At 36.7% G+C, this 23,556-nt stretch overlaps 1 protein-coding gene across 4 annotated transcripts in view; it reads left to right on the top strand.

Moving 5' to 3' along the window:
• ACAA2 (acetyl-CoA acyltransferase 2) overlaps window positions 1-23,556 on the top strand; it is a 43,547-nt gene that overhangs the window by 1,258 nt on the left and 18,733 nt on the right. For 2 of the 4 annotated variants that reach the window (XM_089895174.1, XM_089895175.1), the window contains exons 2-3: window positions 6,690-6,856; window positions 11,521-11,688. In XM_089895174.1, coding sequence (XP_089751300.1) covers window positions 6,690-6,856; window positions 11,521-11,688 — 335 coding nt within the window. The remainder of the gene's footprint in view (window positions 1-6,689; window positions 6,857-11,520; window positions 11,689-23,556) is intronic. The other 2 variants (XM_022584504.3, XM_089895176.1) reach the window with 2 other exon arrangements.

The raw sequence follows: 23,556 nt of genomic DNA, 5'->3' as shown, positions 1-23,556 counted from the left end.
CAGATTTGTAAGAGAATATTGAGGTGCTCAGCAGATATCAGGTAGGCAGTTGGTTAGGGGGATCTGGAGCTCAGAAGAGCCAAAATGACATGTGAACAGTTCAAGTGAGAAATAGGTATTCTGAGACAAGAGGATTTAATTTAATTTGTCAGTGCTCTTTACAATTCTGAATTTAATAAAGCAGCATATTGATATTTTTTAGATGAGGTATTCAGAAAACCCAAATTATTTAAAAGCTGCATGGTCATGAGCTATCATCTTTAAAAGAAATTATATTTTTATTGATTTCTCAGTATAAGAATTTATCAGTGGTTCTGACCACTTTATTTTAATACAGACCCCTTGAAAATTTGATGAAAACTATGAACCCAGTAAGGGGAAAGGATGTACATCAACACCTGCATTAAGGAAGTATGAAGTTTATAAATTTGGGATACCATTCACTATGGTGTTAAAAGTTAGTGATCGTATTTTTATCCATTTCCCTGTTTTACAGGGAAACTGTAAACTGTTTTACAGGGAATGTTTCCCTGTTTTACTGATGTCCAGAAAGGTAGAATGGCTTGTTTCTAATGGTAGTTAGTGTCTTGATTGTTATTGGTTAGTTAGAATACATTACAGATACATACTGCTCTCAAGTAGCATACTAGGTGCTTGCAGGACTAGTGGGTAAGAGAGAATGTGTGACTGATTCTTGTGGGGAAAAGGACACATTTGAATGGGAGCATAATTGATTTTGGTAAAGATTGTCATTAATTTATCAGATTTCTGTTGAACCAATATCCCGGGTTTTTATTAGCACCAATCCCAGGACTTGGTAGAAGGGTTGCACTCAACAAATATTAACTCTCTTACTGCTCCTTAGCTTTGCTGGGAATGCTTGTGCAACCCTTCAAGGCAGGTGAGGTGGGCAGGCAGGGGCGGGGGTCAGGGAGCTGCCAGATTAATCCTGAAACTGAAGTGGATACAGAAGCAGCAGTTTTCCTTGTTAGCTTTGGTTGCTGTCTGCAGTTGCTGTAATTAAATGAGTAAATATTTGCCTAACAATGTAATAGAAAGGAAGGCAGAATTCCTCTTTCTCTTCTAGTGTTATTTTTCCTCTGTGGTCACATCTGCCACATTGCCAGGCCCTTTCCTGGTGTTTCTGACTCACTGTACTCTGGATTAATATGTCTTTTCATTGTCTTTCAGTAAAAATCTTTAACCTCTGAATTTTCAGAGCCTTTTAAAATACACAAGATCTTAGCTGGGTGTTACCGATTGTTAAGTTTTAGACCTTTCAACTTCCACATAAAATCGGCATCAGATCAAATAATTATTGCCATGGTATCCAGTTTATGAAATTACAGGAAAAAATCCTTTAGATTGTCTAGTCTTTGTACCTGCACATGCCAGATTATTTTTAAAAATACACTTAATAGCTTTTTCCCCACTCAAAATAATTGTATTAGTTCAGTTTTAGCCTTGCTCATGCTAACCTTTACAGCCTGGGAGCTTCAAGTAAGCAGACGTGATGTAAGGAAAGGGGAAGTTCTTGCTTTCATTTTCACACACGCACACTCTTTTGTAGATTTCTCATATTTCACCATACGCACTTCCCACACAAAAATGCTTTCTTAGATTATGAAATACAAGGAAAAAACTCATGACAGGAAATTTATGGAGAAGCAAATGAAATGTGCCTTCATTGTTTCTGAAAAGTCAACGTTCAATTCGAATCATTTTCATGTATGCAATATATCATTTTATCTGGCTTTTGAGATTCTGTCGTTTTGAGAAGTTTGACAGTGATGTGCCAAGATGAGTGAGTGTGTGCGTGTATTTTGCATTTATTCACTTTGGAGTTTACTGAGCTTGAATCTGTAAATTTATCTTTTAGTTTTATAGAAAAATTGAACAGAAAGTGCAGAGCATTCCCATATACTTCCTCGCCCCACTCCGTTATCCCCTATTATTAACAGCATTAATGTGGTACATTTGTTACAATTGATGAACCAATACTGATATATTATTTTTAACTAAAGTCCACAGTTTACATTAAGGTTCATTTGTTGTGTTGTATAGTTCTATAGGTTTTGACAAATGTATAATGGCATGTATCTACCATTTTAGTATCATAAAGAGTAGTTTCACTGCCCTAAAATTTCCCTGTGCTCTACCCATTCATTTCTCCTTCCCTACCACCCCCAACCCCTGATAACCGCTGGTCGTTTTACTGTCTCCATAATTTTGCCATTTCTAGGTGTCATATATTTGGACTCATACAGTGTGTAGCCTTTTCATATTGGCTTCCTTCACCAGCAATATGCATTTAAGTTTCTTTCATGTCTTTTCATGACTTGATACCACATTTCTTTTTAGTGCTGAAGAATATTCCATTGTATGAGTGTACCACAGTTCATCCATTCACCTACTGAAGAACCTCTTGGCTGCTTCCAAGTTTTAACAATTACGAATAAAGCCGCTATAAACATCTGTGTACAGGTTTTTGTGTGGACCTAAGTTTTCAACTCACTGGGGTAAATACAAAGGAGTGTGACTACTAGATCATATGAGTGGAGTATGGTTAGTTTTAGGTTTGGAAGCAACTGCCACACTGTCTTCCAGAGTGGCTGTACCATGTTGCATTCCCAGAAGCAGTGGGTGAGTTTCTTTTGGTCCACATCCTCACCAACGTTTTGTATGCTGGTGTTTTTTGGATTTTAGCCATTCTAATAGTTGTGGGATAGTATCTCATTGTTAGTTTAATTTGCAGTTACCTAACAACATGATGTCAAACATCTTTTCATAAGGCTATTTGCCATTTGTATAGTATCTTTGGTAAGGTGTCTGTTCACATTTTTTATGCATTTTTAACTGGGTTGTTAGTTTTCTTATTATTGAGTTTGAAGAGCTCTTTGTATATGTTAGATACCAGCCTTTATCAGATAAGTGTTTTGCAAGTATTTTCTCCCAGTCCGTGGCTTGTATTTTTGTGCTTTTAGTAATGACTTTTGAAGAGCAGAAGTTTTCAATTTTAATAAAGTCCAAATTTTTCTTTCATGGATTGTGCTTTTAGTGTTGTATCTAAAAAGTTATCACCAAGCCAAACCAAAGGTCGTCTAGATTTTCTCCTTTGGTATCTTCTAGGAGTTTTATAGTCTTTGAATTTTTTATTTAAGTCTGTGTTCCAGTTTGAGCTAATTTTTATTAGGTGTAAGGTCTGTCTACTTTGTTGTTGTTGTTTGCATGTGGATGTCCAGTTGTTCCAGCACCAGTTATTGAAAAGACTATCCTTTCTCCATTGAATTGCCTTTGTTCCTTTGTCAGACTTTGCCCATGTTTTTTGTTTTGTTTTGTTTTCCCCAATCATCGTTTTCTGTGTTCTTCAGATCAGGTAATGTCTATTTATCTCTTTCAAGGTCACTAAATCGTACTCCTTTCACTTCCATTCTGCTTTTACACTTCTTTTTTTCACACTTGCTTTTTCCCATTTGGTGTATATTTTATTTCAGATATTTTTCAGTTTTAGAATTTTCACTTTGGTTCTTTTTTTTAAGCTTTTTTTTTTCTTTGTGGAGATGTCCTATCCTTTATTATGAACAAAGTTTTCTATACATCCTTGAGCATAGTTATGATAGACAGCTGCTTTAAAATCCTTGTCTGCTAATGCTAACATCTGGGTCATCTTGGGGTTGGTTGCTGTTGATTTTCTTTTATCTCAAGAATGAGTCACACAAGGCATATGTCATTTTATTGCACTTTGCAAATACTGCGGTTTTTTACAAATTGAAGGTTTGTGACAACCCTGCAGTTGAGCAAGTTTATTGGTGACATTTTTCCTACAACGTTTGCTCACTTTGTGTCCATGTTACATTTTGGTGATTCTCGCAATGTTTCAAACCCTCCATCAGCAAAAAGATTACAACTCACTGAAGGCTCAGATGATGGTTAGTATTTATTAGCAATAAAGTATTTTTTAAATTAAAGTATGCACATTTTTTTAGACATAATGTTATTGCACACTTAACAGGCTACAGTAGAAGCGTAACTTTTATAGGCACTGGAAGACAAAAAAATTTGTGCGACTTGCTTAATTGCAGTAGTGTGGAACCAAACCTGTTATATCTCTTGAGATATGCCTGTATTTTCTTGTTTCTTCATACGTGAATAAATTTTGGATTGTGTGGTGGACAGTGCAGGTGAACCATTGTAGGGACTGGATTCTGGTACTTTCCAAAAAGTATTGACTTACCGATTATTTAGTTAACTATTTTTGCAGGCAGTTAATTTGGCTGAACTCAAACTGCACAGTCTGTCTCCCCTGTAGAGGGCAGTAGCTCAGATCTAACTAATTCATTTAGGCTTAGCTGAGGCGGTTGTAGTTGTCCCCACAGGTTCATGATAAAGGATTCAGCCAGATATTTGGGCTCCCCACTGCGGTGCTTTTCTTTCACAGATCCCCCCCTCAGTTTCCAGTATCTGTGATTGCCATAAATTCAGTTCTCTGATTCTTCAAGCCAGCAAGACTTTGAGTTTCTGAATTCTCGCCATTCTATTTAGCGTGGGCTGCTGGCCTTCAAGTTAGAGGTTATAAATAACTTGGACACTCACCCTGTGCTATTCCCTTTTCCCATATCTACTCTACATCTGCCTACTTTTGTTCATTCTCCAAGGACTTGAGGAAGCCATTCTCATATATCCTCAGTGTCTACTGGAGAGTTGGTCAAATAGGAGCATACTAGGCGATGACCAGAGCAGGACTGTACCAAAATCAGGAAGAAGGCAAGCAAAGGGGAAAGGAAAATGAAATAAAGCAAACACCAGCATAAAAATAGGCAGAGACTATTAATCAAGGAGGATTAGAGGATGTTTACAGGAAGGCATAGTGGCCCAGAATAACCCATCTCAGAGGAAAACATTTGTAGTGCACCAAACCAATATTTATGGCATTTTGTAAGTATCTGAATATTTTATCTGTAAAGAACTGATTGGATCTGTTCTAAAGTATAGTTATATATGTTGCTCCTAACATTCTTTTAGACTGTAAATTTCTCAACGTAGGAATGAAAGAAGAAGCTGGAATTTTTTTTAGGATAGATTTAGTTTGTTCCATGGAAAGAGATCTCTAACATAAACAGGAGAATTGTACCCAGATAACAATAGTGGTATAATGTTTGCATGGTCTCAATTATAGGTCAATATCTGGGTACAAACCCATTGTTAAAAGTCCCTTAGTTTCTTGGCAAGATGTGGAAATGTGTGCTCAGATTGTCTTTGGGAAAATTTAGTTAGTGTATACGAAGCATCAAGCATGAAGTCCATCATACAGTAAGTGCCCCTGTATGTTAACTGTAATATTTACCTTGCAGAGTTGTTGGGAAGATTAGATACTATATGACAAGTGATGAGATGTCTAGTACTCAGTAGGTGCCTAATAAATGTTAGTGTGATGAAGCTGCTGTAACCGATGTTGTTCCCCAGTATGCAGGCTTTGCATTTCACAACTCTAATGGGTGCCACTCATATCATAGTCATTGTAGATTTGTTAACCATATATATATTTTTTTTTTTTGGCAGGTGGCAGTAGAGTGCCTTGGGAGGGGACAATTTGTATTTATCTGTACAGGGACACCAATGGAACCAATAGTGATAACGCAAATTTGTAGTCTTTGCAATAATAGATGTATAGATAATTCCTCTGTATCCTTTGTGGTTAGGTCAGATGTAGGAAACTTTGTTACATTCTAACTGACACGTTATAATAGGATATTAGCAAATTAGAGTGTCTTTAGGGAAAAACAACCAGAATTAATGTTAAATAAAGAACTGTTGAAAGAATGCTTTTTGTGTATTTGGGAAAAGAGTCATTAGGTCTGGGGAATTTTACAGGTTAGCTGACTCCAGATACTGGAGGGGCTACCCATGATAAAGGCCATCTGTTATGCTCATTTTATTCTAAGAGTAAAAGATAATAGTTCACATTATTTGAAATTTGTAATTTGAGTCATCCTCTGACTCCAGAAGCAGTGACATATGTAATACAAATTCAAAGCAGTGTATGTTCTAGAAGCTATATAATCTGTCTGAGTTTGGAATGCATTTGGATAGAACTACGATTGGTAGATGGAACACTTGGTAAACCAAGCCAGCTCAGTGTGAGAAAAAAAATCGTTAGGTTATGTTGCCTATTCACGGGCACACTGCTTCACACAATGGAGCATGCCTTCTTACTGAAAGTTCTTTAGCAGAAGGTAGAGAGGACCTCTTGTCAGGAATATTCTAGAGGATGTTCTTATAGGATGAGTTGTTGGCCTCAAACAACCTTAAGGTACCTTCTAGTTGGGAGATTCTTTGATTCTATGACTAGGCAATATACTCCAGCAAATAGAAGAAGCCTTTCGTTTTAAACAAATGTTTCTAGCATTGCAAATCATCAGATTATAAGAATGTCATCTAGCCAAAATGGATTTACATCGTAGCCTGCAGTGCAGTTCTTGGTGCCAGCATGTAGGTATTGATCAAAATGATAACTTTTAGTACTGCTTCTGTGAGTGTGACCCATTCTATGTATTATTATGTGACAAAGATTTTTAATTATTTAATTGAAAATTGTACTTTACAATAAGGTTCACAATGAAATTATTTAAAGCATGTTAGGGACACTGACTAACCTGTAGTTGCTCATAAATCTCTCCTCTTTGCAATAGGTGTGTTCATCGTTGCTGCTAAGCGGACACCCTTTGGAGCTTATGGAGGTCTTCTGAAAGACTTCACAGCTACTGACTTGGCTGAGTCTGCTGCCAGGGCTGCCTTGTCTGCTGGCAAAGTCTCGCCTGAAACTATTGACAGTGTCGTTGTAGGCAACGTCATACAGGTTAGTAGTGCTGAAGGGACATTTCATTCCTATTGCTTTCTTTTATCAGTTTCTAAAAATAATTCCTTTAACGTGTTGTAATGGTGTACTAGTTAATAATAGTTGAAGGTATTCATAATTTGAGGAGTCCTCTGACTCCAGAAGCAATGGCATGTATAATTCAAAAGGACATATATAATTCAAAAGAACATATATTCAGAAACTATATATCTATCTGGGATCTGTCTGGGACTTGGGATACATTTTATTGCTTCTTAAATAGCAAATTAATCTCCTTGACTTATTTGAAGTAAATTGGTTCTCTCTGTGTGCCACTAAGGAGGGTAGCAAATCCAAGCAATGCAACACATCTCCCATCATTTCTTACACACAGTAGGAGCTTGGTCAGTGTTTTGTGGGAAATGAGAAGCTCCTTTACCCTCTACCTTGCTATGTATGGTGTACAAAATAGATGATTCATTTGCAGTAATTGAAAGCTGAATATTCCTTCAAAGTGTGGCCATGAAGTGGGGACTGTCTTACTCTTACCAGACCTCATTGGTGGGACGGAGGCTCTACACTGAGTGCATTGCCACTGACAGTACTGGGGCCCTAATCACTGTTCTCCTGACTCGTTAAGGTGGTTCCAGACTGAGAAGGGTGAGGCAGGCTGAGAAGGCTTGAGGCTACTGCCACCTCCTGCGCTGAGCGCTTTCAGCTCTTAGAGCTGGGATAAGGCTCAGAAAAAGGTGCACAGTTGTCCCTTGTGAATAATGCTGCTTTGAACATCAAGTACAAGTTTTTGTGTGGACATAGGTTTTTATTTCCCTTGGGTGTATACCTATGAGTGTAATTGCTAGGCTATATGGTATCTCTACATTTAATTGTTTCAGAAACTTTCAGACTGTTTTCCAAAGCAGCTGAAACATTTTACGTTCATACCTACAGTGTATGAAGGTTCCACTTTTGCCACATCCTTGTCAACACTTGTTATTGTGTGTCTTTTTATTATAGCCATTCTAGTGAATATGAAGTAGTATCTCATTGTGGTTTTAATTTGCCTTTCCCTGATGACTGATGATGTGAACAACTTTTCATTAGCTTGTTGCCATTGCCGTATCTTCTTGGAGAGTGTCTAATTCATATCCTTTTCTCATTTTTTAATTGGGTTATTTGTCCTTTTATTATTGAGTCATAAGTGTTCTTTATATATCCTAGATATGAGTCCCTTAACAGATACATGATTTGTAAATATTTTTCTATACTTTGCTATCTTTTCATTTCTTAATAGTATCTTTTGGAGTATGAAAATTTTTAATTTTGATGAAGCCCAATTTCAGTTGTTGTTGCTCAGGCTTTTGGTGTCATTATCTAAGAATCCATTTCCATATCTAAGGTCATGAAGACTTATCCCTATGTTTTCTTCTAAGTTTTATAGTTTTAGCTCTTACATTTAGGCCTTTGATTTATTTTGATTTAATTTTTATATATGTTTTGAGGTACAGGTCCAAATTCATTCTTCTGCATGTGGCTATCCAGTTGTTCTAGCACTATTTGTTGAAAAGACTATTCTTTCTCCCATTGGATGGTCTTGGCACTGTTATGGAAAATCAGTTGACCATAGACACATGATGTTATTTTTGGACTCCCAGTTCTTTTCCACTGATCTATATGTCTATCCTTTTTATGTCAGTTCCACACTGTCTTGATCATCATTGCTTCTTTGTAAGTTTTGAAATCAAGAAATGTGAGTCCTCCTACTTAGTTATTCATTTCAAAGTTGTTTTGGCTATTCTGGGTCTCCTGCAGTTTGATAATTTTAGAATCTGTTTACCCATTTCTACAAAGAAGTCAGCTAAGATTCTGATAGAGATTGTTTTGAATCTGTAGGTCAATTGAAGGAATATTGCCATGAACATGGCATGTTTTTTCACTTGTATAAATCCTCTTTAATTTTTTCAACAATGTCTTAGAGTTGTCAGAATATGTTTTGCACTTCTTTTGTTAAATTTATTCTTAAGTATTTTATTCTTTTAGATGCTATTGTGAATGGAATTGTTTTCTTATTTCATTTTCAGATTGTTCATTGCAAGTGTATAGAAATGCAGCTGATTTTTCAAAAAAAGAAATGCAATTGATTTCTATATATTAATTTTATATCCTGAAACCTTGAACTCATTTATTACTTCTAATCATTTTCTAGTTGATTACTTAGGATTTTTTATATATAACATTATGTCATCTGAGAGTAGAAATAGTTATGTTTCTTTCTTTCCAATCTGGATTTCTTTTATTTATGTATTTATTTTTCTTACCTAATTGCTCTGTCTAGAACCTCTGATGTTGAATGAAAGAGACAAAAAATGGATATCCCTGTCTTGTTCCTGATATTGTGGGGAAAGCGTCCAGTCTTTCACCATTAAGTATGATTATATGGGTTTTTCTAGATGCCCTTTATCAGGTTGAGGAAGTTCTCTTCTTTTCCTAGGTTATTGAATGTTTTTATCATGAAAAGGTGTTGGATTTTGTCAAGTGCTTTTTCTATGTCAATTGAGATGATCGTATGATTTTTGTTTTTTATTCTGTTGATACATTGTGATATATTAATTGACTTTCAGGTGATGAAACAACCTTACATTTCTGGATGACCCTTACACTGGTCATGGCATATAATTCTTTTTGTACATTGCTGAATTCTGTTTGCTAGTATTTTGTTGGAGATTTTTATATCCATATTCATAAGAGATATTAATCTGTACTTTTTTGTGATGTCTTTGTCTGGTTTTGATATCAGGATAATTCTGGCTTCATGATGAGTTGGGAAGTGATCCTTTTCTATTTTTTAGGAAGAGTTTGTGAATAATTGGTATTGATGCTTCTTTAAATGTTTGGTAGAATTCAGTAATGAAGCCAGTCTGGGCTTTTTTGGTGAGTAGTGTTTTGATTACTAATGAATTCAGTCTTCACTTGTTATAGGTCTATTCATATTGTCTATTTTTCTTTGAGTTGGGTTCGGTAGTTTGTGTCTTTCTAGGCACTTGTCCTCTTTACCTAAATTATCTAATTTATTGGCACACAACTGTTCATGGTAGTCAATTCTCGTTATTCACAGTAGTTATGTTTTATATAGTTGCCGTGTACACCGAATTAGCAGCTATTGAACCACTGCTCCCAGGGGAAACGACAGGGTGAGGTTCCTGTGAGCCTCCGGTCACAACATTTTTGTTAACTGATCAGTACATAACCTTGTTTTATATATGTTTCTATTTAAGGACACTGTATTTAATATATATTGTTGATTCATTAGCATTAAACTCACAGCCAACAGCACTATCACTCATGCCTGAATGAAGTTTATCTAACACATATTTTCTCTGTGAGGCACGTCACTGCCTTCTTGCACTTAGGGATACTGGAGAGCAAGGACTTCAGCATTATATACTTGGGGGCCATTTTAAACAGTAAAATCGCCCACAAGAAGCACAAAAATGCATAAAACTAAATAGACTGCAGGAAGATCACTGTTTCTAGGATGAGAGCTGAAGCAAGAAGGCAGTGTCCCCTTGTTCATCCTTAGCTAGGAACGTGCATATCAGGCAGCTAAAATTTTTCTCCACTCTGCACATGTCTGCAAATGACCACAAAAGTGCTGCAAGTATTGATTTTGGGGGTTACAAATAAATTTTAGCAAGTAGGTGAATTTGCAAGTATATAATCTACACATAATAAGAATCGACTATATTTTGAACTTATATATTTATGTCCTGCCTATTTTGAGAGGTGTTAAGGTTCTTGGTGTTAAAGACACTAATGTACCTTTATTGTAGAGAGAGCTAAAGCAAATTTGATAAAATGTAAAGAATTGGTCCATCAAGGTAACTTTAGGGTGTTCATTGTACTATTCTTGTAACTTTACATTTTATCAAATTTGCTTTAGCTTTCTCTACAATAGAAGCTGTTGTTATTGTTAAAAAAAAAAAAAAGTTGTTTCATCCCTTCTTACTCAAAGTGTGTGGTCCTTGGACCAGCAACATTGGCCTCACCAAGGCAGTGGTTAGAAATGCAGAATCTCAGGTAGTCCTAGACCTATTTACTGAGAACCTACATTTTAACAAGATGCCCCAGTATGCATTTTAAAGTTTGGGAAGCAGTAGTCTAGTCCCACCTCTTATTCTCCTGACCATTGTTCATCTCTCCCCTTCCTAGGTCAGCCAGCCTCAGCCTTGGTTACACATTACAATCACCTGGGTGCTATTAAAAGTAACTACTGATGCATGTGGCCACCTCCAGCCTTTCTGGTTTAATTGGTTTGGTTAGGAGCTTGAGCATCACTGTGTTAATAAAGCTTCCTCGGTTATTCCACTGTGCAGCCAAGGTTGAGAACCATAGCCTCTAATGCTTCCTCTGTTAAAGAACGTACTACTTCAAGATAGCGTATTCCATTTTTAAACAGTTCTAATTGTTATGAAATTCTGTGTTCTACTGAGGATTTAATATAAGGATTTCTCATACTTTGTTTAAAATCGAGTTGGCCGAATTACAGTTTTTATTCCAATCATTAACACGTATTATATAAAATATCCTGTACCTGTATGCATTGTGTCCTACCTTAGAGCCATATAATTTATAATTTTTGAAAAATTGTGAACATTTTACTATATTGTGTCCTTCTTCTTAATTCCTAGATATATAGAGGAAATTCTTTTTCTTTCCCTCTGTTCCAGACTTCTTCAGATGCTATATACTTGGCAAGACATGTTGGTTTGCGTGTGGGAATCCCAAAAGAGACCCCAGCTGTCACTGTTAATAGGCTCTGTGGCTCCGGTTTCCAGTCCATTGTGAATGGATGTCAGGTATAGGTAACATCTTATTTAATTCTCTGAAAATATTAATAGTTATTAGAGGAAATGCCTCACTTCAATATAACACTGTAGGTTTTTAATTTTATAGTACTTATTAGGAGAGGTCAATATTTAATTTTTCTTGGAAAAATATTCATAGAAAATAGTTTCTTAAAAGCTAGTAATGAACCTTGAAAACATTATGCTAAATGGAATAAGCCAGTCACAAAAGGACAAATACTGTTTGAGTCCACTTATATGAGATCCCTCAAGTGGTCAGATTCAGAGAGACAGAAAGTAGAATGGGGATTGTTGGGGCTGGTGGGGAAGAGAGAATGGGGAGTTAGTGTTTAGTGGGTATGGGGTTTCAGTTTGGAAATTGAAAAAGACTTCTGGAGATGGATGGTGGTTGGTTGCATAACAGTGTGAACGTACTTAATGACCTGTATACTTAAAATTGGTTAGAATGGTAAATTTTATGTTATGTGTATTTTATCACAGTTTTTAAAAAGCTAGTCATGACTGTCATTCTTATTGAGTGCTTCCTATGTGCCAGACACTGTGCACATAGATTTACATTCAATATCTCATTTAATCTTCACAACTGTCCTATGAGGCAAGAACTATTGTTCCCATTTTACAGGCAAGGAAACTGATTATTAAAGGCATTAAGGTTACTAAGTTGTAGAGGAAGAATCTGAACCCAGGTCTGTGAGAGTGCCAGGCAAGGCAGTTTGAAACACTGAATAAAGACTCTAAGATGAGGATGGGAGCTGGAGAATTTAGAGGATGATAAGAAATGTATTTTATTACAAAGGAACTGAATGATACTATTGATAGAAGTACAAACTAGCATAATCTCTTCAAGGGATAGTTGGGCAAATACATTTGTTCCCTTGAGCATAAGGAAAAGGGATATAGTAAAATCTAAGTTGTCAAAGTCTTCATGTTATTACAAAATAAAAGATAAAACTTTGTAATGAATAAATCACTTTCAGGTTAATTTATTTCTGTAACAATATATCAGGTAGTGACCCTGATTTTCCTAGCAGTCATTTTAAACATCAGGCTCTTGGAGGGTTTTTTGTTTTTCTTTTTTCCCTCCAGATTTAAAGTGATTTATTTTCTAATAATAAAAACGTAACATGTTCATTATGGGGATTTTAGAAAAATAGAGAAGAAAAAAAATAAAAGTACCCTAAATTCCTACCTCTAGAGAAGGTCACTGTGTGAATTTTAGATATATATTTAAATAAATAATTGGGTACTTAGATTACATAATTTTTTACTTCATATCTCAACTTTTTTCTAATTCTTTCTTCCTCAGTCATTCCTGATGACTTTTGGAAGACTCCTTAGACCCGGTCTTTTTCCTTTTGGCTTAGGGATGAGCAAACTACAGCCCATTGGCAAATCTTGCCTGCTGCTTGTTCTTCTACAGCCTACAAGTTAAGAATATTTTTTACATTTTTAAATAGTTAAAAAATTAAGTGAAGAATAGTATTTTATGACACATGAAAATTATATGAAATTTAAATGCAAGTGTCCATAAATGAAGTTTTATCGGAACACAGTTACACTCATTTTATAACTGTGTTATCAAAGTTTTTCTGTTAGGTTACAAGATTCATAAACCTCTCTTGTTTCTGGAACCTCTCTCAGGCTAAGCTTTGAGGAAGAGAATCAGTAGCCATATTAGTTTGCCATTTAATTTAAAATTGTACATTTATCTTTAACTTGCAAAAACTTGGTTAATTATTGGTACTGAAAAAGTCCTTGTTTTTTTTTAATTTTTGTTATAGGCATTTTTAATGTCTTCATAAAACCTCAGAGCTATAACATTGTTAATTATGCTTATTGTTGAAATAACATTGAGGTAAATGTTTTGATAGTGTACCCATGTAACAAGGGGTTTATAATATTTTAATTGCATAAATTTTAGTAATCAGAACTTTCACTGGACATTTGATACAGAATTGAAGGACAACTTGGCTCATTTACTAATCAATTTTGTTCATTTATAAGGGGCAAAATCAACTTATTTTCTTGTTTCTTTATATTACTGGACAGTCGTTCCTCAAATTTCAATAAGCTTCAATTTCATTTCCTGAATTCAGCCTCTGGGGTGCTGCACGGCTGTTGTAAAAATAACAGCAATTACATGTACAACCAGTGCAATGAAATATCCAGGAGCATGTTGAGTGTAGCTGCAGACAAGTGATTGATAAGCTGCAATTAGTAACATGCTATTTTTCGTGTAAATGTACAAAAACTAGTTATACGAGTTCACCTTTGATTTTCTTTGAGAACTTATACAGAACATTCCTAAAACATACATTTACAAACTTTACAATATGTTAAATAATTTATGGTTCAGGTTCATCTGTATACTGCTTTTTTTTTTTTTTTAATTATAACCATAGACAGCCGGTCACACAAAAGCTACAGATCACCACAACGAGATGCATGCAAATCTTGAATTCTTAGAGGATTTTTTTTAAAGATTAAACTTTCTTTTTAACCCATTATATAATAAAGAGAACAAGCTGATCAGGATAGATGACTCCATAAATCTTTCTAATTATTTCACACTAAAAGTAAAATTTGAATCTACTTTATTAACAAAAAAGCAAAGGTACATGCAGAATCCTCAACTATAGCGTGTATTATCACACCACAATGTTAAATGTAGCTATTTTAACTGCACAACTTTTGGCAGCTAAAGCTGCATATATTATCCCACACGGATGATAGAAGGAGGCCAATCTTAACATATGCAAAGGAAATTCACAGCTTCAATAATATTCATTGCGATAGTTAATAACTCTGAAATTTCAAAACATTTTCTATTTTTTCTAATCTGAATCATCATGAATCAGGTTCCAATTTTTTCTCTTTTAGTCCTTAGAGAAAATAAATATTAGCTGGACCCTGGTGAAAACTCATTCTTTAACTCGGTCTGTAAAATAACATCTTGATCTTGATGAAAATGAACTAGGTCTAAATATACAGCTTTGGGGATTTCCTCAACTCCTTTTCATTTTGTCAATGTCTTTTTAAATTGTGGAAGTCAAATATAGACTTTGTTCTGAGCCATATGACTTGGAATTTTGTTCAAATGGAATCAAATTTGAATTAGGAACAAATTAATCTAATCTACTTTTATTACAGGTGTAGGCATACTACATACACAAGCTTCCATCATTGTCAAATATAGTAACATAATGCTATGGATGATAACTAGGATTGTCCTATTCTGAATCCATATAAATGAATGGTCTGCTTGTTTTGATATAACAAAATGTGGAAAATGTCTTAAAAATCGCATTTTCAAAAATAGATAGGAATATAAATCTAATTAATGTAATATATATTATAGTGGAGTAGGAGAGAATCAAGATGATTAAATGTTTCTGTAACCTCAAGGTAAGATTTTACTCCTCTGCCTAACACTACTAAATTCTTCCCTTTAAAACACAGGAACATTGTTATTACTAAATTTTCTGAGGGACTAGGCTAAATGCAGTTTCATCATTAATGTTATATTCATATTTAAGTATGACTCTAAGAAGAATATTGCTCTGACTTCTTTTAATACTATTGTTCCTGAGCCTTTAAGTCTTAAATTTCTGGTGGTTTCTTCAAGGCACTTAGATTTTACACACTGTCTTACTAAATATTGGGAAACAACAACACTAATAATGATTATTACTCTTGATTCCTTTGTGGTTGGAAAGAAAATTTGTGTGAAATTGACTTTGAACAACTTTCCACCAAGGAAATCATGTTTTTAGGCTTTTGTTGCTATTAATTTTACCCTTTCTTCAGCATACTTAGCTCATATGTTTTGCTTTTTCACCAAGCTTATAGCAAAGATGAATTGCTTGGCCAATTATCATATATGTGATGGCAAGACTGGTAAGACAAGAGAGGGAAAAAGTATATAAAAAAAGAGATTGGCATAATAGAGAATGAAAGTGGTACTTATATATTGATAACTGTATCCCTCCTTAAATGAGTTTGACATTATTACAGATCAGACAGAATTTTCCTTTGCTACTGTCTATATTTTATCACAGCTATAAATTTTGAGACCTTACGTGATTTTCATTACTGTAATGGGACAAAATATTTTATATTTACATTCTTGGGTTGGAGTCCATTTTGCTTTATAAAATGGGTGTATTCAAAATAGTAATTTATTTATTTAAACGTCTTTATTGGAGTATAATTGCTTTACAATGGTGTGTTAGTTTCTACTTCATAACAAAGTGAATCAGTTATACATATACAAATGTTACCATATCTCTTCCTCCTTGCGTCTCCCTCCCTCCCACCCTCCCTATCCCACCCCTCTAGGTGGTCACAAAGCACCTAGCTGATCTCCCTGTGCTATGTGGCTGCTTCCCACTAGCTATCTATTTTACATTTGGTAGTGTATATATGTCCATGCCACTCTCTTACTTTGTCACAGCTTACCCTTCCCCCTCCCCATATCCTCAAGTCCATTCTCTAGTAGGTCTGTGTCTTTATTCCTGTCTTGCCCCTAGGTTCTTCATGACCTTCTTTTTTTTTTTTTTTTCTTAGATTCCATATATATGTGTTAGCATATGGTATTTGTTTTTCTCTTACTAACTTCACTCTGCATGACAGACTCTAGGTCCATCCACCTCACTACAAATAACTCAGTTTCGTTTCTTTTTATGGCTGAGTAATATTCCATTGTATATGTGTGCCACATCTTCTTTATCCATTCATCTGTTGATGGACACTTAGGTTGTTTCCATGTCCTGGCTATTGTAAATAGAGCTGCAATGAATATTTTGGTACATGACTCTTTCTGAATTATGGTTTTCTCAGGGTATATGCCCCGTAGTGGGATTGCTGGGTCATATGGTAGTTCTATGTTTAGTTTTTTAAGGAACCTCCATACTGTTCTCCATAGTGGCTGTATCCATTTACATTCCCACCAGCAGTGCAAGAGTGTTCCCTTTTCACCACACCCTCTCCAGCATTTACTGTTTCTAGATTTTTTTGAAGATGGCCATTCTGACCAGTGTGAGATGATATCTCATTGTAGTTTTGATTTGCATTTCCTAATGATTAATGATGTTGAGCATTCTTTCATGTGTTTGTTGGCAATCTGTATATCTTCTTTGGAGAAATGTCTATTTAGGTCTTCGGCCCATTTTTGGATTGAGTTGTTTGTTTTTTTGATATTGAGCTGCATGAGCTGCTTGTAAATTTTGGAGATTAATCCTTTGTCAGTTGCTTCATTTGCAAATATTTTCTCCCATTATGAGGGTTGTCTTTTGGTCTTGTTTATGGTTTCCTTTGCTGTGCAAAAGCTTTGCAGTTTCATTAGGTCCCATTTGTTTATTTTCGGTTTTATTTACATTTCTCTAGGAGGTGGGTCAAAAAGGATCTTGCTGGGATTTATGTCATAGAGTGTTCTGCCTATGTTTTCCTCTAAGAGTTTGATAGTGTCTGGCCTTACATTTAGGTCTTTAATCCACTTTGAGTTTATTTTTGTGTATGATGTTAGGGAGTGTTCTAATTTCATACTTTTACATATACCTGTCCAGTTTTCCCAGCACCACTTATTGAAGAGGCTGTTTTTTCTCCACTGTATATTCTTGCCTCCTTTATCAAAGATAAGGTGACCATATGTGCGTGGCTTTATCTCTGGGCTTTCTATCCTGTTCCATTGTTCTATATTTCTGTTTTTGTGCCAGTACCGTACTGTCTTGATTACTATAGCTTTGTAGTATAGTCTGAAGTCAGGGACCCTGATTCCTCCAGCTCCATTTTTCATTCTCAAGAGTGCTTTGGCTATTCGGGGTCTTTTGTGTTTCCATACAAATTGTGAAATTTTTTGTTCATGTTCTGTGAAAAATGCCAGTGGTAGTTTGATAGGGATTGCATTAAATCTGTAGATTGCTTTAGGTAGTAGAGTCATTTTCACAATGTTGATTCTTCCAATCCAAGAACATGGTATATCTCTCCATCTATTTGTATCATCTTTAATTTCTTTCAACAGTGTCTTATAATTTTCTGCATACAGGTCTTTTGTCTCCTTAGGTAGGTTTATTCCTAGATATTTTATTCTTTTTGTTGCAATGGTAAATGGGAGTGTTTTCTTAATTTCACTTTCAGATTTTTCATCATTAGTGTATAGGAATGCAAGAGATTTCTGTGCATTAATTTTGTATCCTGTTACTTTACCAAATTCATTGATTAGCTCTAGTAGTTTTCTGGTAGCATCTTTAGGATTCTCTATATATAGTATCATGTCATCTGCAAACAGTGACAGCTTTAGTTCTTCTTTTCCAATTTGGATTCCTTTTATTTCTTTTTCTTCTCTGATTGATGTGGCTAAAACTTCCGAAACTATGTTGAATAATAGTGGTGAGAGTGGGCAACCTTGTCTTGTTCCTGATCTTAGTGGGAATGGTTTCAGTTTTTCACCATTGAGGACGATGTTGGCTGTGGGTTTGTCATATATGGCCTTTATTATGTTGAGGAAAGTTCCCTCTATGCCTACTTTCTGCATGGTTTTTATCATAAATTGGTGTTGAATTTTGTCGAAAGCTTTCTCTGCATCGATTGAGATGATCATATGGTTTTTCCCTTCAATTTGTTAATGTGGTGTATCACATTGATTGATTTGTGTATATTGAAGAATCTTGCATTCCTGGAATAAACCCCACTTGATCATGGTGTATGATCCTTTTAATGTGCTGTTGGATACTGTTTGCTAGTATTTTGTGAGGATTTTTGCATCTATGTTCATCAGTGATATTGGCCTGTAGTTTTCTCTCTTTGTGACATCTTTGTCTGGTTTTGGTATCAGGGTGATGGTGGCCTCATAGAATGAGTTTGGGAGCGTTCCTCTCTCTGCTGTATTTTGGAAGAGTTTGAGAAGGATAGGGGTTAGGTCTTCTCTAAATGTTTGATAGAATTTGCCTGTGAAGCCATCTGGTCCTGGGCTTTTGTTTGTTGGAAGATTTTTAATCACAGTTTCAGTTTCAGTGCTTGTGATTGGTCTGTTCATATTTTCTATTTCTTCCTGGTTCAGTCTCGGGAGGTTGTGCATTTCTAAGAATTTGTCCATTTCTTCCAGGTTGTCCATTTAAGTGACATACAGTAGTTGCTTGTAGTAATCTCTCATGATCCTTGTATTTCTGCAGTGTCAGTTGTTACTTCTCCTTTTTCATTTCTAATTCTATTGACTTGAGTCTTCTTCCTTTTTTTCTTGATGAGTCTGACTAGTGGTTTATCAATTTTGTTTATCTTCTCAAAGAACCAGCTTTTAGTTTTATTGATCTTTACTATTGTTTCCTTCATGTCTTTTTCATTAATTTCTGATCTGATCTTTATGATTTCTTTCCTTCTTTGGTTTGAGGAACAAAAAACTTTGGGTTCTTCTTTGTTCTGCTTTCTCTAATTGCTTTAGGTGTAAGGTTAGGTTGTTTATTTGAGACTCTCCTTGTTTCTTTTTTTTTTTTTGCGGTACGCGGGCCTCTCACTGTTGTGGCCTCTCCCATTGCAGAGCACAGGCTCCAGATGCGCAGGCCCAGTGGCCATGGCACACGGGCCCAGCCGCTCTGTAGCATGTAGGATCTTCCCAGACCGGGGCACGAACCCGTGTCCCCTACATCAGCAGGTGGACTCTCAATCACTGCGCCACCAGGGAAGCCCTCTCCTTGTTTCTTGAGGTAGGATTGTATTGCTATAAACTTCCCTCTTAGAACTGCTTTTGCTGCATTCCATAGGTTTTGAGTCATCATGTTTTCATTGTCATTTGTTTCTAGGTATTTTTTGATCTCCTCTTTGATTTCTTCAGTGATATCTTGGTTATTTAGTAGCATATTGTTTAGCCTCCATGTGTTTGTATTTTTTACAGTTTTTTTCCTGTAGTTGGTATCTAGTATAGCATTGTGGTCGGAAAAGATACTTGAGACTATTTCAGTCTTCTTAAATTTACTGAGGCTTAATTTGTGGCCCAAGATATGATCTATCCTGGAGAATGTTCCAGGAGCACTTGAGAAGAAAGTGTATTCTGTTGTTTTTGGAAGGAATGTCCTAAGTATCAATTAAGTCCATCTGGTCTAACGTGTCATTTAAAGCTTGTGTTTCCTTATTTATTTTCATTTTGGATGATTCTTGAAAGTGGGGTGTTAAAGTCCCCTACTATTTTTGTGTTACTGTTGATTTCCCATTTTATGGTTGTTAGCATTTGCCTTGAGATGCTCCAATGTTGGGTGCATAAATATTTACAATTGTTATATCTTCTTCTTGGATTGATCCCTTGATCATTATGTAGTGTCCTACTTTGTCTCTTGTAATAGCCTTTAATTTAAAGTCTATTTTGTCTGGTATGCGTATTGCTACTCCAGCTTTCTTCTGACTTCCATTTGCATGGAGTATCTTTTTCCATCCCCTCACTTTCAGTCTGTATGTGTCCCTAGGTCTGAAGTGGGTCTCTTGTGGACAACATATATACGGGTCTTGTTTTTGTATCCATTCAGCCAGTCTGTGTCTTTTGGTTGGAGCTTTTAATCCATTTACATTTAAGGTAATTATCGATATGTATGTTCCTATTACCACTTTCTTGTTTTGGATTTGTTTTGTAGGTCTTTTCCTTCTCTTGTGTTTCCTGCCTAGAGAAATTCCTTTAGCATTTGTTTTAAAGCTGGTTTGATGGTGCTGAATTCTCTTAACTTTTGCTTGTCTGTAAAGGTTTTAATTTCTCCATCAAATCTGAATGACATCCTTGCTGGGTAGAGTAATCTTGGTTGTAGGTTTTTCCCTTTCATCACTTTAAATATGTCCTGCCACTCCCTTCTGGTTTACAGAGTTTATGCTGAAAGATCAGCTGTTAACCTTATGGGAATTCTGTTGTATGTTATTTGTTGCTTTTCCCTTGCTGCTTTTAATATTTTTTCTTTGTATTTAACTTTTGACACCTTGATTGAATAGTGTCTTGGCATGTTTCTCCTTGGATTTTTCCTGTATGGGACTCTCTGTGCTTCCTGGACTTGATTGACTATTTCCTTTCCCATGTTAGGGAAGCTTTCGACTATAATCTCTTCAAGTATTTTCTCAGATGCTTTATTTTTCTATTCTTCTTCTGGGACCCCTATAACTCAAATGTTGGTGCTTTTAATGTTGTCCCAGAGGTCTCTGAGACTGTCCTCAATTCCTTTCATTCTTTTTTGTTTATTCTGCCCTGAGGCAGTTATTTCCACTATTTTATCTTCCAGGTCACTTATCCATTCTTCTGCCTCAGTTATTCTGCTATTGATTCCTTCTAGAGAATTTTAAATTTCATTTATTGTGTTGGTCATCATTTTTTGTTTGCTCTTTAGTTCTTCTACGTCCTTGTTAAATGTTTCTTGTATTTTCTCCATTGTATTTCCAAGATTGTGGATCATCTTTACTATCATTACTCTGAATTCTTTTTCAGGTAGGCTGCCTATTTCCTCTTCATTTGTTTGGTCTGGTGGGTTTTTACCTCGCTTCTTCATCTGCTGCATATTTCTGTTTTCTCATTTTGTTTAACTTACTGTGCTTGCGGTCTCCTTTTTTCAGGCTGCAGGATCATAGTTCCTATTGTTTTTGGTGTCTCTCCCCAGTGGGTGAGGTTGGTTCAGTGGCTTGTGTAGGCTTCCTGGTGGAGGGGACTGGTGCCTGTGTTCTGGTGGGTGGGGCTGGATTTTGTCTCTCTGGTGGGCAGGGCCACCTCTGGTGGTGTGTTTTGGGGTGTCTGTGAACTTAGTATGACTTTAGGCAGCCTCTCTGCTAATGGGTGAGGTTGTGTTCCTGTCTTGCTAGTTGTTTAGCATGGAGCATCCAGCACTGGAGCTTGCTGACCATTGGATGGAGCTGGGTCTTAGTGTTGAGATGGAGATCTCTGGGAGACCTCTCGCCGACTGATATCATGTGGGACCGGGAGGTCTCTGGTGATCCAATGTCCTGGACTCAGCTCTCCCACCTCAGAGGCTCTGGCCTGACACCTGGCCAGAGCACTGAGTCCTTGCCAGCCACACGACTCAGAAGAAAAGGAAGAAAAAAAAGGGAAGAAAAATATATATATTTATATATATATATATATATACATAATATATATATATGTATACATAATATATATATTATATATATTTATATATATATTATATATATAAACAAATAAAAATTTTTAAAAATTAAAAAAAAAAGAAGAGAGCAACCAAACCAATAAACAAATCCACCAATGGTAACAAGCACTAAAAGCTAAACTAAGATAAACATAAAAATCGGGAAAGGAAGAAAAAAAAGGAAGAAAAGAAAGAAAAAAGGGAAGCTAAACTAAGATAAACATAAAAGCTAAACTAAGATAAACATAAAAATCAGGAAAGGAAGAAAAAAAAGGAAGAAAAGGAAGAAAAAAGAGAAGAAAAAAAATATATTTTTATATATATAATATATATATTATATATGTATATAAAATCAAATAAAAATTTTAAAAAATTAAAAAAAAAGAAGAGAGCAACCAAACCAATAAACAAATGCACCAATGATAACAAGCACTAAAAGCTAAACTAAGATAAACATAAAAATCAGAAATAAATCAGTTGCAGAAAGTAAACCTCAAGTCTACAGTTGCTCCCAAAGTCCACTGCGTCAGTTTTGGGAACATTTGTTGTCTCTTCAGGTATTCCACAGATGCAGGTACATCAAGTTGATTGTGGAGATTTAATCCGCTGCTCCTGAGGCTGCTGGGAGAGATTTCCCTTTCTCTTCTTTGTTCGCACAACTCCTGGGGCTCAGCTTTGGTTTTGGCCCCGCCTCTGCGTGTAGGCCACCCTCAGGCATCTGTTCCCGCCCAGACAGGAGGGGGTGAAAGCAGCGGCTGACTAGGGCTCTCTTGCTCACTCAGGCCGGGGAGAGGAAGGGGTGTGTTAGTCATAATTGGAATGCCAGGCGAGCCCATGGCAGCAGAGGCTGGCATGACATTGTAACAGCCCGAGGCACGCTGTATGTTCTCCTGGGGAAGTTGTCCCTGGATCTCAGGACCCTGTCAGTGGCAGGCTGCACAGGCTCCTGGGGGGGTGTGAGTAGTGACTTGTGCTTGCACACAGGATTCTTGGTGGCAGCGGCAGCAGTGTTTGCAGTTCATGTCCGTCTCTGGGATCTGAGCTGATAGCCGTGGCTCAAGCCCTTCTCTGGAGCTCGCTTAGGCAGTGCTCTGCCTTCTGTGGGCACATGGGGAAGGAATCCCCTCTTCTCGCACACCCTGAAACAATGGTATCTTCTGTCTTAGGCAGTTCCAGACTTTTTCCCAGACTCCCGCCTGGCTAGCCGTGGTGCGCTAGCCCCTTAAGGCTGTGTTCATGCCGCCAACCCCAGTCCTCTCCCTGCGTTCCGACCGAAGCCTGAGCCTCAGCTCCCAGCCCTGCCCGCCCCGGAGGGTGAGCAGACAAGCCTCTCAGGCTGGTGAGTGCCGGTCGGCACTGATCCTCTGTGCGGGACTCTCCTCTTTGCCCTCCGCACCTCTGTTGCTGCCCTCTCCTCCGTGGCTCCGAAGCTTCCCCCCTCCGCCATCCGCAGTCTCTGCCTGCAAGGGGCTTCTAGTGTGTGGAAACTTTTCCTTCTTCACAGCTCCCTCCCCGAGGTGCAGGTCCCATCCTTATTCTTTTGTCTCTGTTTTTTCTTTTTTCTTTTGCCCTACCCAGGTACGTCAGGACTTTCTTGCCTTTTGGAAAGTCTGAGGTCTTCTGCCAGCATTCTGTAGGTGTTCTGTAGGAGCTGTTCCACATGTAGATGTATTTTTGATGTATTTCTGGGGAGGAAGGTGATCTCCACGTCTTACTCCTCCGCCATCTTGAAGGTCTCTCT

Source organism: Delphinapterus leucas, chromosome 14 (genome assembly GCF_059928025.1).
Source record: "Delphinapterus leucas isolate spDelLeu-1000000601 "Yukka" chromosome 14, BTC_Dleu_Yukka2, whole genome shotgun sequence".
In the NCBI taxonomy this organism is placed as follows: Eukaryota; Metazoa; Chordata; class Mammalia; order Artiodactyla; family Monodontidae; genus Delphinapterus; species Delphinapterus leucas.
Note: the sequence above shows the minus strand (reverse complement) of the source record. Positions and strands in the feature narration are given on the sequence as shown.